The 17266-nt window shown below is 32.3% G+C and overlaps 1 protein-coding gene and 1 long non-coding RNA gene across 2 annotated transcripts; one reads left to right on the plus strand and one right to left on the minus strand.

Annotated features, from left to right (window-relative positions):
• Positions 1-403: 403 nt before the first annotated feature.
• LOC136270049 (uncharacterized) lies at positions 404-4760 on the minus strand. Its single transcript, XR_010707683.1, has 2 exons — positions 4340-4760; positions 404-1583 (listed from the first exon to the last, which is right to left on the minus strand). It is a non-coding gene; the product is annotated as an uncharacterized lncRNA (long non-coding RNA).
• Positions 1161-2828, plus strand: LOC136270048 (uncharacterized). Its single transcript, XM_066066295.1, has 2 exons — positions 1161-2471; positions 2640-2828. The coding sequence occupies exons 1-2, from the start codon at positions 1161-1163 to the stop codon at positions 2811-2813; spliced, it is 1485 nt and encodes a 494-aa protein (XP_065922367.1). The 3' UTR covers positions 2814-2828.
• Positions 4761-17266: the final 12506 nt, after the last annotated feature.

Consider the following 17266-nt stretch of genomic DNA (forward strand, 5'->3'; position numbering starts at 1 on the left):
ACCTATACTCTTTATTTCCTTATCCATTTTCAATTCGTCGGTTTAAATTACTAAATAAGTCAAACATTCTATAAACATGGACAAATGCCATTTAAAGTAAAAAAAAAATGTATATGAACTTTTCATAATGAAAAGAAAAAAAGTTTCTTTCACTTTTTGTTCTTGTAAATGACAATAAAACTCATACAAACGGACGAGAGAAAAACTTCGTATGACTACTTCAGATAAAGAACACATAGAGATAAATGTTGTTTATTAATTTTAATCATACCTTGTTTTCTATGTGATATATACGTTTGTTGTTTATTTATTTTTTTATTTCAATAAAGGGCAATAACTCGAATTGGCCAACAGGTGCGGATCCAAAATTTTAACTATATTAAAAAAAAACAATGAAAATGAATTTCTTTATACTACACTGTACAATTACCTTTATTCAATATTGTGGAAATGAACTTGACAACGGGAAATGTTTATCAATTAAAAAAAGAAAATGAACAGCATATCAAAATATCAGCATATTGTAACACCCCCCCCCCAATTTTTTTATGTGTTATTGTTAAGCTACAAAAAATTTGCAAATTTATATATGATTTGCAGCATATTCTTGTATACATTTTATAGTCTGTCTCATGTTACAGTTTCCAGCCATTTTTTTATGAATTTTAAAGATAATACCGGTACAAATACCTGACAAATTGAAACAAGGGGAAAATTATAATTTTGTCATTCACAATTTGATTCTTCACAATTTTTACCTGGAAAAATTAACATGAAAGAAAACAAATTAATAATGAAAAATGTTTAAATCTTTCTCCATTCCAAAGTATTTGGGACACCTTGCACACTTTTTCAACTTACTGATCTGGGTACTCATTTTGTTTGCAATTATGCAAAATCCCCGTAGACTTTCTTATTTTGGTTGTTTATTAAAACTCTAAACAGAAGAAGGGCATATAAGAACAGAAAATCTGGACCCTTTTCATTTCAGTAAATGGACCGATTGGTAATTCGATAAAAAAGTATTACAATTGATTGATAATCAAAATATTAAGAAAAAAAATGGTGGACGCAGAAACTTTAGACAGAGTATAATACATAACTGTGTGTTTTTATATTTTCCCTTAACATTGTATTTTATTAAAATAAATATTTCAGAAATGCCAGGTTCTGGTCAGAAACACTATGGCTGTTTCAACTGTCCTAATAGAGTAAGACAGAAGGATAGGCACATTATATCGTCTAGAAATAGAGCTTTTATTGCCAAATTAACAGGAAGGACTCCATCAAACAGTGACTTTCTCTGTAATAAATGCAGATGTATGTGCCAGCATCACATCAAAAGGAAAACCAGTATGCCCAGCAGGGTACAGCAGGTTCCAGCACAATCCACTGAAGCTCCTCCATTCAGTCCTCCATCCATTCCTCTCCCATTTCCCAGCACATCTAGAGGACATGCTTCATGCTGCATGTGCAAGCGCCAAGGTCCAAAGCTGGTTGTAGTTCCAGTAGGTGCAAGACATCACATCTTCATCACTAAAGAGGTCATCATCCCTGCTGGAGCTCGCTGCTGTCCAAACCACCTACAACAGAACATAGACGATCTCAATCCTTTATCTGATTCTACTTTATTTAATAAGACAGGAATCACAGAACTAGTTAAGTTTTTGCGGAATGAGGTTTTAAAGAAGGAGAGGACGAGATTAGACTTTGATAGCGGCGGGAATCTTGCTTCAACAGATTACCAAAGTCTGCTTGGAATTCCAAAAACAGCCTTTGAGGACTTACTGAAGTATGTTGAGGGGAAAGTGAAGGTCACTCCAGTAAGAACAGTGCGGACAACCTTGGCCATATTTTTAATGAAATTAAGAGGAGGGGAGTCAAATCGAATTCTGTCCACTCTATTCAACATATCCAAATCCAGTGTACATAGAGGTGTGAAATCAATACGGACAGTACTGATGAATGGTGGATTTGTAGCCGAAAATCTGGGATTTGGACATGTTACCAGGGAACAGATAATTCAGGAGCACACAAGACCTTTGGCCCAGATGATTCTTGGTGATACAGTTTCCCAGCCAGCAATACTTGTCCTTGATGGTACTTATATATATATACACAAAAGTGGCAATTTCAAGTTTCAACGACAGTCATTCAGTCTTCACAAAGGACGGCCACTGGTGAAGCCAATGATTATTGTATCCACAACAGGTTACTTTGTGTCAGTACTGGGTCCTTATATTGCTAGAAACAATGATGCTACAATCCTTAACCACATAATGCACAGCAACCTTGAGGACATTCGGAGTTGGGTACAGGAGGAGGACATATTTGTGGTTGATCGTGGATTTAGGGATTCCTTGGATTGTCTGGAGCAGATGGGGATTAATGCCAAAATGCCATCATTCCTTAACAAAGGAGATAAGCAGATGTCGACAGAAAATGCAAACACCAGTCGATTAGTGACAAAGGTATGGAATATAATTAGTATCAGTATATCTTTCAATATAAGATATATTTGTAAAATAAATTAACGCTTGTAAATAACCTTCTAACCTAAATAGTACCATTTATGTTTGAGAAATGAAAGAAAAACCTATTAATAATTATGACTATATGTTCCATATTATGTTTCACAGATACGTTGGGTTGTTGAGTCTGCCAACGCTAGGATCAAGCAATGGCGTTACCTAAGACACATCCTACCTTCCAGTCAAATTCCGTACATTGGTGACTTTGTCAGGATTGTGTGTGCCATTTGCAATAGGCAAGTTATTACCAAATATTATAAATATATAAAGATGAATATATAAAAATCTACTGGGTCTTTTATTTATGACATCAAAACTCAAACTTGCTAGATTTGAAATTTTTAATAAATATTTTAAAAAATTGAGTATCAATTGTACATGTATTTCTATTATTTTGCTATGAATATGTCATACAGTTATATCAAATAGATGTGGGAGTTTTCTTCTTATAACTTTTAAGCCTTGTATTTTTTTAAATACAGTTTAGTTAAAAAATACAAACATGATAAACTCATTACTCACTTCAATTTTACTTTAATTCAGATACCTAAAACCCCTTGCTAGTGGAGACACTGAAGAAGACCAGGCCCTTGGTGCAAAAATGGTTTTTCTCTCCAAGCAGGTGAATACCCTTCAGCACCATATAGAAGAAAACCATCTAGACAGACGATCAGTATGCTGGAAGGAGGCTGATGACTTAATGGACTTTCCAAACATGGATGAGGAACAACTTAGAGCCATCACATGCGGTGTATACCAACTGCGTCTATCACCATCCTACGCCCAAGAACATATAGAGGGAGACTGCAGCATCCAAGTCCACAGAGAGGAGCCAGGCCTTCTTCGTGTAAAACTGCAGAGTCGTCACGTGTCATCGAGATCCTACCTATTGTGGATACAGTATGGTGAGGGTGAAGTCAAGGCTTGGTACTGCAAGTGCAGGGCTGATGCTCGTGTTGTGGGTATGTGTTCCCATGTTGCTGCCATCCTTTGGTATCTGGGACATGCTCGCCATCAAAGAGATGAGAATCTGGGAGTGCGAGACTGGGGGGAGTTTGTTGATGATGCCACACTGGTGGATGACTCTGACAGCTCCAGTGAAAGTGATGAAAGTGGACCAGAGGAGTAGATGTGTGACAAGTATGTCCAGTTTAAGTTGTACATTTACCTGTACTGTTCTGTTTTTTCATTGTATGTTGACTTTGATTAACTAATGTTTTGTTTAATTGCTCAATCTGTATGGATGAGAGAGAGAGAGAGAGAGAGAGAGAGAGAGAGAGAGAGAGCAAGCATCTATCTTATTGAGAGAGAGAGAGAGAATGAATGAGCATATACATGTATTTTATTGATGAGAGAGAGAGAGTTATCACTTATATCATGCATAAACAATTGATATGTAAATGATTCAATGTATTATTCTGCAGCAATTTAATGTTTTAATACTCAAATACTTTGTATATATAATTGTAATAACTGTAATGTCAGAAAAAATGCATGTTAATACATATCCTGTTACTCCTGTAATTAATTTTCATAAGCTAATCAACCATGATCTACTGGCATTTAATTTATTCATCTTTCCTGGCAAATATTATTTATATCAATTTAATACACATCATTGGTTTTTTTTTATTTCTGGGTTATGGATAATATAATGATTATGAACTCAGCATATGTTTTGTTTTATTTATCGACACCGATTGACTTGATCATGTATTAAGCTAATAAAAAATAACCTTCTATAAGCTATAAGCTTCATAAAAAATAGACAAATTAAATTAAGAAAATATTGATGTTAAAATACTTACACTTTTCATGTGGATAGTAGCTAGAATACTGATGTTCGCTGCAAATGTTGTTGTCAAAAACTCCCGAGTAAATTCGAGTCGACAATGTTTTTACAGGAAGCGGTGTCGATTTAGTTCGTTGCTGTGCACATATGGTCCATGTGTATCAATAAAGAGCATCCAGAAGGATAGTTTGAATAATTTAATTGAGTTTAAAAACTGATTATACAATTAATCTTTTCTTATCATACATTCTGAATAAAAAAAAAATTTATTGTTATAATTGAGATCATAAATGCTTTTTAGTGCATCAGCCATGGTTATATGTACCCTGTAAATTAAGACCCTTGATAAAACATGTTACATGTAACCATATTGTTATTTTTAATTTTACCGCAGCATATTGCAATTAACAAAATTATTAACACAGTTATCTATTTTGATTTCCCTGCATACATATTTTTCAATTATTAATGCATATGCATGAACACAGCACTGTTCATCGTGATCATTTTCATGCAAATAAGCCGACTTGACAATTTATAACACCATATTTAACGACGTTCTACAAGAAAACTATGAGAGATATTAAAAAAAGAAAAACATTTCCAAGAAGCACATATTCTAGAGAGTATATAATGGTAAAATTTTCAATATTTGAAACTAGGCCATTTTTCATGGTTTGTGGATCGAGTTCTTTGCCACGATGCTCTATTTTACATAAGTAAAGTAAGTAATTAGTCTTTTTGTAATTGATGAAGTAGTATATTGGATTATTTAATGTGCGATCAGTTTGTCGAGGTCTCTTCAAGAAGTCATAAACGTAGCTTTATGATATAGCAATTGACGTAAGAACGTTAACCCAGCTTTAATTTTCCTTCAGAGCGTATGTCTTCTATCTATCTTATTCAATTATCAACAAGACATATGCCTTATTAGATATTGGAACCACGTTTAAGGTACCCAGTTCACTCACTCTCAATTTTAGGTTGATATATCAATTTCAGTACATTTTCTAGTGATTTCTGTCCATCAAAGCAAAATATGCATAGTATTACTATTTGCATGTCTAGCCTTTTTATCCCTTTTATCTAGAGACGAAAGGCATTGGGTAGATATCCGAAATGGACAGTAACGGTCCCTAATTTTTCTAGACAGTTAGAAAAATTTAATATTATATCTGTTTTAAGATATTGTGTTGTTTGGGCATTTTCAAATTTTGAAGCATCTAATTATTCATACATATAAAACCTTAAAAAAGATGTAAATTCATGACGCGGCAATGTCACGTATATATCATGCTATAAACATCAATATCTTGTAAAGTATTCAACAAAATTTAATACAAATTTTAATTCGAATGGAATTTTTGATAAGGAAAATTTTGATGTATCATTTTATACAATAGTGTGTCACTGAGAAGCGCGGTGCATAGTGTGACGTTACTTTTGGATCAACCTTTGTATAACTCTATATAGACTAATACTGAATAATTGTAATATTAGCTCGTCCGAAAAATATTGACCGGTCAATATTTTTTTTGATATTGACCGGCTGGGAATAATATCTAGAGAACATTCCCTCAATTTCAAAATAATCGCCTCTGGTTTGTTGATTTGTAAACGGTGACGTAAATAAATCTTTGCGACTCCAAAACAAGGTGACGTCATAATAAGCAATCAGTCAAGGAAAACAAACAACGGACGCGCAATTCGACGGTTCGCTATCATAACGGGGATATGGAATTGCGAATTATTGCGAAGTAAAATCAGGTAACACATCTTTAGCTTACTTCCGACGGACGGTGGAATATCACAAGTGACATTTTGATGCCGGCGATATTTTGGAAATGAACTTTGCAAAAATTAAATTTGTGAATTCCATGTTGAGCCAAGGAAATTATGGCGATCTGTTTTCAAATCCTTTCTTGTTTTTTTTGTTTGTTCCTTCATATAACAAAACAAATGTTGACTAATTTTTTCGAGCAACATTGATTTTATTAGCCACCTTGGGACGAATACATTGCCCTCCCCTTCGCGTCGGGCAATATTTCGTCCCTCGGGGGCTAAAATAATCAATGTTGCCCTTAACTTCATTCAATATTTGTATTATATATATTAAGTCTAAATTTTCGATGCATGAAATACTACTGGTTGTGGTGTTTCAGAATGCCAGAAATAATAGATTAATACACTTCATTATCATGAAACTTCGCGGGGGTTAATTGTCGTGGATTTTGGATCCGTTATAAATTCAATCTTTCTCAACTTATAAACGTTGCATAAAATATTGATGTTTCATAAGAACACAGTATAAAAAAAAATCATAACTTTGCACTTACATCTTGCTTGAAAATGTTTAAAAAGTTGGACAGAGTCATGCACGCAATCGAACTGTACTCAGACTCCTCAACTTTTCTTTTTGGTAAAACAATAGCTGTTGTAGTACATGCTCAATTTTAGGCATCCAAGATAAATTTACAAAATTGTAAGTGTATTGTTTCTCAATTCAGTCCTTTTTGTGCCACACTTCAAGGAGCAATGTTTAACAATGGAACCTAAATAACCATCAAACAAACAAACAAAAAGAATGTTTAATGCTTTAGATATATGGTGTCAGATTTTTTCAATGTTATATGCATATAAAATTATATATAATATTTTGTTCTGGCTTTAAATCACTAGCTATATTGATTTTGGTACTTTTGTGTATGTTTGAAAATGCAAAACATCAAAAGGGATTAAAAACGCTAACGATTTTAGACAAGTTAGATTTGGGGTATTGAGAAATACCTTGTTATCCAAACTGCTATTGGTTATCAATACTCATATCTATCTTATTAAAAAACAAAATATTTGACTCTGAGAGTTATCGATCGTTTCTTGGGACAGACAATGTCTTACAAAATATTCTTTTTTTATTTATTGACCATTATATCAAACTGAAAAAGGTAATGCTGGCAAAACGATTTAAAAAAAAACTTTAAATCTACTTCATGATCAGCATGGTATGATGAGAATATAGCTGATAAATAATGAACACAGACTAGTTTATAATATTGCTTTCATCCTCAAAAAGTTGGTCGAAGTTGCATGCGTGTCGTATATTTTCAAAACTCTTTGTCACCTCAGCCGTCGTAACTGTTCAGTCAAACACAACACAGCAAGATTCGATTTCTATTTACAACTTTTATATACAATAAAAACCCAACAAATATACATAATTTAAACACATCATGAACAGTAAAATTTGTAAGTTCTCTGTTGTCCCGCGTCTCCATCACGGACAAGTAGAACAGTAGAAGAAGCAATCCTGTGAGGAAATAGACGAAATGAGTAGGACTGGCATGGCGTGAGGAAGTGGTGGACATGTGTTGCCATGGCGATGGACTGCCAAAAACTGGATAAGGACCTTATTTATTTAAACAATGAACATACTTTGAGTTACATGATTAATATACTTTATATAAACCTAGACTATGTCACACGGACTTAAATATAACATTATGGCAACAACAGCACGACACCACAGCGAATACGAATACTGCAAAACCTTAAGAGTAGCACACTACTTCACAATGAAAAACCACGTCAAAACGATAGACAAAATACTCCGTACTACACGGAAAATATAAAAGTACACCGTACTACATGGCAAAAATACAAGTATATATGTATCATGCATTTATATACTAATATAAACCACACACTCGACACGTGACCACACAGGACACGCGCGAGCAAGCACCTATGTTTAACAGTTCTACCTCGTAAAACCATATATCAAAAAGAAACAAAATGGACTTAATATAACCTCCGCAGTAATGTAAAAAGACTCAGCTGCCTGTAGTTAAATTACAAAAGTATAAAATAGTTTAACTTACCCCTAGTAGAAGAAAGGGCTACTCAAAACCTTAGCTGTTCATACCTTTCAAAAAGAAATCGTGGCCACTGTCTGCCAGATCTGCAATGCGGCAGTTTAAATAAGGTAATCAAACAATAGAAAAGAACTGACCAATACGTGTTGTAGCTGACACCGTTTCCAGAGAGGTACACTACGAGTATAAAAACTATTTACACATGAACGTTTAAGATGGTCCGTACAGGATACTAATACGTAAAAAAAATAGATACTGATTTGTGACACTCTTATTGCTAGTAATGATATTCCATGTTTTGAAAATGTTGGAGAAAATGATTTATACCAGAGAGAAATGATTTTTACTATTACATGTCGTTTGGAGTTTATCAATAATTAATAGATTCTAACAATAATTTTTTTTTAAAATTGAATAAAAAAAGGTATTACCAGATAAAACAAATTTGAAAACCAATTAAATATATTCGCCTTAGAGTTTATAATTTTATAATAGATTTTTTTTTTACGAAAATGTTTCTGCATGACATTATCTCATTGAATATTTATACCAAACAACCAATCAATTAAATTGAATTAATCCAAGTGGCTATACATGAAGTAATTTACCTAAATTATGCGAGTCGTTGATATTTTGCTTTATTATATTGATTTATTTCTTTAGCACAATGTATCCTTTATTTAGCTCAAATGACTTCACGGTGTTCATAAATGGTCATTTCGAAACTTGAGCAATGACTTAACTCGTGATATATTTTTCTTCTCATTGCTTGCAAATACTTGCTTGGATCCGTTGATATATTTCATGTTTTTTCCCCTGTTTGAAATGCTTGTCACGATTAAGAAACAATGGTAACATCAGCATAAATGTATAAACAATTAAAAAGTACATTAATATGTACTGGGAATAATATCAAATGACTTTTTTTATAAGACAGCTTAAAATTGATTGATCATATTATTCTTTGTTATTTCATCAAATATTTAAATCTAATATGTAACGTTTAATATAATACAACTACGATGGTTCATGTGTACAGGTGTATATCTACTGTTTTCATCAATATTCGTTGAACACAAATTGTCATTGATTTTGATTTTGAATTGATCAACGCTTTTAAATAGTCATCGTAGGTTAGGGCTTTTTTGGACATTTTTAGCAGACTTATTTCTATATTCCATTGAAGCAGAATTTATCCAAAGACTTGTACATGAAAAAAAAATTCATTCGCCGTGGCCTTCAACCGACATTAAAGTATAGTTACGCCGTAAACGTATTAACAATGGTTACTGTCATTCCTACGTCAACTTGTTATATCACAGTGAATTTGTAATAAAAGCCACCATAGAGTCTAAATCATCCGTTTCATATTTAGATACTTTACTAGAAAATGACACTTATGGTTACAAGTAACGAACAACAAATATTTACAATAAACGCGATAAATTCAATTTTCCTATCGTCATTTTTTCTTAATGTAGCAATATGCCTTCATCACCTGCATATGGAGTTTTTGTCTCTTAGTTGATTCTATATGCAAAGGACATAATCTATGTATGTAAAAATTCTAAAACGAAGCAAGCTATTAACAAACAAAAATATAAAACAAGAGTATGAACAATCTCGATTGAAGTCATCATCTCGTAGGTTCTATGGTCGATACAACGAACTTGTCAGCACGAATGTAGGTTGAGGCAAGTCAGAGTTTGATGATCGTCTTTTAAATGTTCATTTTTGAAATGTTTTTCTCTAATAAAAACAACGCCTAATATTAATAGAAAGGTAATATCTTCATTAAGGAATTATATTTCAACTTCGGAATCGAGTCGCCTTTTGAAGCTGCCGTGCCATGGTATCACGTGACAGTTGGAAATTATTATTATTTGACCTTAGACAAGAATTGAAAGGTGTAACACTACCCTGATGAAGATTATTTATATGCACAATATAATAATTCTATCCACAATTAGTTCATGTTTTCAATTATTACTGCTAGAATCCTATTGTTAATCGCATAAAGTAAAAATTGTCATTATTTATCCAAAACCCTCTCAACTTCTTCAAGTATTTTAGATCATATCCTTTTGATATTGTCAAAGATATTTCTCATAATACCGGTATTCGGCAGTAGTGTTGCAGTTTTGCCTTTTTGTACACACTGACAAAGGAGAGCCCGGTAAAGCCATACTTAAATGTCTATCTGCTTACCTTATAACACTTGCTGATAAAACAAATAAGCCATGCCTGTATTATCCTGATTATTTCCAAAGTGACACTTATGTACATGTATTAAACGATGACGGACGAAGACCAATTGCAATAGATCACACGAGTAACTCAGGTGACCTAAAAATACAAATTGATTTTGTCGAACCTTTGCATTTTTACCCTAAACTTAAAAAAACAACAATTGTACACTTTTGTTGGTATATGACTAAAAAGGAAAGAAAAATAGAAGAAACGCCATCAAATTATACACTATAAAATGATTAATATAGGCAGTACTTTTATTCATGTTGCCTTTAGTAAATGAAATGTTTGTTTTAAGCAGGGTTTTTTTTCAGGAATAAATTTACTTTTACAAATAACAAAACGATTAGCATGTGCATGAGAAGAAAAATGCCAAAAAGGATCAATGAAATTGTGTACCACACATACGCTTTAACTTTAATACTGATATCATATATATTAATTACAGCTTTTCCAGTTTTTCTGACGAAAAAAAACCCAAATAATATTAAATATATTGAAAGCTTACATTGGTCTATTATATGTGCAATCTTAAAAAAATGCTATAGTCATTACAAATAAAAATGATTTGAAATCGTTCAATATAGTAGATATACAAAAATATTCCAAAAGTATTGAGGTTTTCTACCAATACAAAAAGTCACTAAAAGAATAGTTCTACTTATGATGTACATGTATCCATTGGTGTTTCTTCTACATCATATAAGGACACGTGAAATGCCCTTGTGATCTGCTCAATTCTGCATGCATACGCGGTTCCATCCAGACGATGAGCAAATGCAATTCCAATTGGTGTCTTTTTTCCTTTTCTGTCTATGAGATAAACACCAGAACCAGAATCTCCTGGTTCAAAGAATTTTTCATTTGCATTCTTGCTTTTTATCTCATAACAATAATCAAACTGATATTTAAAGGGGGATTTGAAATCATTAACAAACACTGTTGACATGCCACTTACTAAAATACCTTCTGTTTCACCACTCGCTCTACCTTTTTTTTCGAACAGTTGTGCTTTTTACATCCATGAAGTCGCTTCCATTTGCAATCCTCAGAAGAATTTGACCTACCTAGAATATATCATATATAGAAAAACAATTATAAAGATGTACCGTTATGAACTAAAATGGAAAAGAAAGCTATATTATACATTTCTATTAATTTGGGTGTTTTTTGTCTTGCCTTTAAGACTTAGTGGTAACTTATTTCATACCAGTCTGTTATTCTAAAACAAACTTTTCACTTCCTTTTAATCTTTAAGTAAATATGTTTGTTTGGTTTTATTTATCATTTTTTTAAATTGCATTTTTTTTCTTTTTTGTATTTTCCATTCGCATCTATATATACTATCTATTCAATACTGTTAACGAATTCTTGGTTCACTAGATATATTGAATGTTGAAGACAGGGTTTGACAGCTTAGACTAAACCATGTTTATAACATCTGCCATGGTAGTGCACTATCTTATTTACATAACAGTTTTACACTGAGATCTGCTGTATCTGCACAAAACACCATAGCATCTTCAAATGGAGATTTGTTTATAACCTCGTGTTAAGCAAACATCTCTTACTGTAATAAAATTAAAGACATATATTTTTTTTATATTAAATATTCAAATAATAAGTGTATTTATTACAAAACAAAAACTTTTTTTTTAAATACACTCTACTCATTTGAATATTTTTTATTATTTTTATTTTATTTTACAAATTTAAAAACAGTAGGAAAACCCCTGCAAATGACATTAAGGACTATTATATTTTTTTTACAACTCATGATTTACTAAATGCATATTATGACTTATTAGGTTTGTTGCTGACAGACTGGAAAAATATATTTGGTTGATCAATATGTCTATGTGATTAATCAACCAAATATATTTCTATAGTAAGTCAGTAACAAACCTAGTAAGTGTTTTGTTTTTACGAGGACTATCAAGTGACACATTAATTCACAAATTGCGATGATCTACGCACACCCATGTACAAGTTGCCTAACACCTCGTTCAATTTTAAAACTCATTTAAACTCTTAAAAATTTTCTATTTCAAATTTCTTATAATCTTTAAAAATACTCGCTTCATCCATGTTTACGTACAATGTTTTGTTGCTATTCAGTTAAAATATGTTTTCCTTTTCCTCTGCAGACATTTGAGCAAATGTCGAAAGTGCCATTTTGTTCTGCTCCAGATACGACAATATGACTTCAATAATCAAAGGGCGACTACTTTAATGCATTTCAAAGGACAACTACTATAAGTATTTTAAAAACATACGGCATGCAGTTTGTGTATTAAATAGTATAACATGTCAAAATGAGTAGGCGAAGCGTCGACCAATGAAGACCATATAGCCTAATATTAATTTTCAGCGAACTAACATAGAGATATATGAGGCAATCACGTGCTATTTTTAAACAAATGAAAGAGTGACATTTCAGATCAAGGGAAAACAATTTTAATTATTATACCTCTTGTCACTTTGTTTTCAACACTCAAAATTCAATACCCATCTATTTTCACGTAATGTACAACGGGTTTATTATTTTTTTAAAGAATGTACAAGAAAAAATTCAATGAGATTTCGTCAGCTAATCAACTCGCGTTTTCCCGGTAAGGTCAATCGTGACTAATTTCTTGAAAAGCACAAAAACTTCGTTACTTTTTTACCGCTCAGCAACATACATTAGTTTAATGTCAAACTTTCAAAGCAAGTTTTTAACTAACTGCAATTGTTTACTTTTTGGAAGTTAGGATCAATTCAAGAGATCGAACTACGGTACTTTAGTTTCATATTCACCATATATATATATATATATATATATATATATATATATATATATATATATATATATATATATATATATATATATATATGCTGATATAGTTTAAGTGAAAATATTATATCTGCTTACCTTTATTTATTATCCGTCATATATGCATGATCGTTTGTTGACATGACAAAGGTATATTGTAAATAACAGGGAAACAGTATATTATGTCGATTTCACGTTTTCCGTTCAAAACAACTGATAAACAATATTAGTTGAAAGCTTTAACCACCAAAAAATGACATATTTTCTAAGCTTTTCGTTGAATTCATTCTTCTCTCATCTCCCTCGTTAGAAGAGTTTAATGAAGCGATGTAGAGCTTTTTCGTACCACGACATAATGTTATCAATCAGGAACAATATACATCTTTATAACGAAGTAGATCAGTCTAACATTTTACATCATGAAGTTTTTAATTGTCTCTAAGAATCCTTGGGATTTTAGGTGGTTGGAATAATATATATTTACATTGGTTATTTGTTAATAATGTTACGGATCAGATGGAGTAAACGTAGGCTTATTGATTATAGAGTTTGCTACAATATAAAAATCAATCGACGGTCAATTAAGGATAGCAATAGATATTCTACGTTGATATGGTGACCTATTTTTAATAATTTGTAATTATAGTAAAGATGCACCTACTGGTGCAGGTTTGTAGTTCCTAACAAAGGCAGCATCCATTCCAACTGCTTGATAGTTTCCACAGTACGACTCTACGACTTCTCCGATGGATTGGCTATTGGCGCTATGGCCCCATGATGGATGGACAATGATATGGTTTTTTTTCCCAGCTGAACTATCCGAAAGAAGTGATTCGGCTTGATAGAGTTTATGTAATTCTTGAATAACAACATTTGTTTTCGCCATACGGAATAATTGATTTGTCTAAACAATAAATAACGATACATGGTTGGTATTTCTGCTATTTCAACTGCTGGTTTAATCTTTTCAAAATTTGAAATGGTCTTCATTTATTATGATAATTGTTCAATTCGTTCGGCAATGGTTACAATCTCAATGTTTGCTTTTTCTTTGAATACACCAATTGCGTTTGGGTCATAGTATTTAAGGAACACCTTGACAATGTCTATACCAATTTTTCGACCTGCAATATAACTGATTATGGATTTGTTGTTTTCCAGTGCTTCGTGGTCTTTTATAACCTCACCATTATTCTATTCAGTATTCACTAAAAAAGAATGAAAATTGTCTAAAGTTGGCTGATTTCGGCTTGCTTTTTTGCAATAATAAATATACGCATCATAAGACATCGTTATGATATTTGCTACGTAAACATTTTTAAAACGTGTAATGTGTATTCGTGCGTGCGTGCATGCATGCGAAAAACGAGTACCAACTTTACATTTCTTAGTTTTACTATCATTTCGCTTGTCGAGACCACTATATTGTGTGACGTTGGCATAAATTAGCATACAAAATTAGCCCTATGTTTACTTTTATTAACAAACCAATAAGGTGCATAAGTTGCAAGGCATTGTGGGCGACTATTAGTTTAGTGTATACAAAGCGTATTGAAAATATATACTATTTTGAATTGTTCTTTGGAAACTCATTTTCAGGTTGTTGTTTTTTATTCAGAATTAGTGAAATTAGTATGGAAAATCATGTCTAATCTTTCATTTCTATGCTCACATTTAAAAAAAATATTGCCTATGAGGCCTTATATCAACCTTCTTAAATACTAATATGTTTTACGGTGCGACCGTTGGGGCGAGCGCAGCATTTGATCAAATAATGAATTATGTTAAATCAATAAAAATAAAAGTATCAACGTAACGTAAATGAATTTGAATGCAAAATAAAATATAAACATGCCTATTTTTTCTTGTAAATTTTCATAATTCATAATTTATAAGATTGTTTATTTATTTAAATAGAATTTATCTCAGTTTTTACAATGTTGTTGAATAATAACGATTTTAACATAATGTTTATTGCAGTTTATTTCCTCTTTTCTTGCAGCAGACATTTTTCTTAAACTTACATATAAAAAATTGACTTATCATAGAGCCCCCCCCCCCCCCCCGTTTTAAAAAAAAATATAATTTACGTATTAAAAAAAATAATTGCTGATCATATAAGAAAATCGGTTTTGGACCCCCCCCCCCCCCCGGGAGGATGTAATAAATGTGAAAATAAAGATACCATTGAGCAGTTAAAGAGCTAAATGCATACTACGCACTCACCATTCCTCACCCGGATTAGAATTTCATTTTACTTGTAAATATTTTTTGAATGATGCTGCCGCGCCCCCTTTTAAAAAACGTTCCTGGAAATTAATTACTGTAAATATATAGTGAATAAAATAAATGTGAGCATTCATCCAAATGAGAGCAAGTTACAACTGTTTCCTATTAAAAAAAAAAAAAGATGTCCCCATTCTTTAGCTTTGCAAGATTTTGAGAAGATTTTGGTATTTATATTCCAGCAGATTTACAATAACTACTTAGAGTAATTTCCCCTTATTGTGACGTCAAAGTTGACGTCAAGTGTCATCTGTCTCTTTGAAAAACCCTGGAAAAAATACTAAGTGAAATATACTGTTTTGTTTACTTAAAAAGCATGATATTGATGAAATTACACAATTTATCTGTTTCTCAAAAGTTTTACTTTGATTCTCGCGAGAAGGAATCAAGTCTAGTGAGATCGTCCGACATTGATAAATTGCATTGTGGGTCGAAATTTACTGACTCCGAAAAATTCTGTGGGATCAATGTGCAAGAAATCCATTGTGACGTCACTCGAAGGAACGACAACTCTGTTAGTCTTATGTAATGGAATTATTTTATTTACAATGCATGATGTACATAGTCTTTTATCTTGTTCTCGTGAGAGTGTGAAATGGGAAACCATATTTACAGGGAATTACTGGGACGATTAAAACAAGGCATTACTGGTCCGATTTACTGACGCCAAAAAAATCCGTTGAATGAATGTGCAACTAGTCCGAATTTTCTATTCACACACGCCTTGCCGGTAGAGCTCGCTTCGCGCCGGCGCTGCGCGCCGGCGAGCTGCGCTCGCTATTATTAGCATTTCAATATAGAAGGATACATACTCTCTACAATTAAAGGTAGGGATGATAGGGTGCCAATTTGTTCACATTGCCGATTCCATGACCATTTTTGTTCTGGCTCTTTGTTTAAATATATAACTTGAAATAACTTTTTATTTAAAAAAAAAAGAGTATAAGAGTATGATTACATCATTTCTGAATCATTCTCAGGAACCAACACCCAGATAGTGACTTCCTGCATATTTAAATTTACTCGTGTTCATTACATTGAATCTGACCACTAAAGATGTTGACTGTTTAACACCTTTAAAACACATACAACAGTATAAAAAAATAATATCGACATCATAAGGAAATAATTAGAACATAGAAGTGGAACAAAACTTCTAATTAAAACGTTCTTTTGACAAAAACACAGCCGATAGGAACATGAAATGGTGTTTTTATGAAGTACAACATTGGGTTAACGTCTTTAACCCAAAGAATCACATCAACCAAGTATGATTCCCTCTAGTTCTAAAGAAAATTAATTGGAATTTATAGCTCTGTTGAAACTAACAGGACTGAAATATACACGTTGCGTTTATCAATTGGTCGAAACATTAATCGACTTAGCTAGGAAAAATCTGAACTGTACAAAAGAATCACTATGATGTCAGACTCAACCTCCCATTTAAGATGGTTTACCCTCTCCGTTTATTTAACGTATTGATGTACATTAATAATGTTTTAGTTAATGTTGCCTACTCTTTACGATTAATTTATTAATCTGTTAAAAGGGGGATGTAAATAGAAATAACAAAATACTTTCATTGATTATCCATGCGAGTTATGACGGTAGCGAACATCGCAGTAAAAGTACGTTATCTGCTTGGGCGTGTTATATTATTTATATTCAATTTTTTTTTTGCAATGTTGTCACCTTCATATCGTGCATAAATCACCAGAGA

Source organism: Magallana gigas, chromosome 1 (assembly GCF_963853765.1).
Source record: "Magallana gigas chromosome 1, xbMagGiga1.1, whole genome shotgun sequence".
Taxonomy (NCBI): domain Eukaryota; kingdom Metazoa; phylum Mollusca; class Bivalvia; order Ostreida; family Ostreidae; genus Magallana; species Magallana gigas.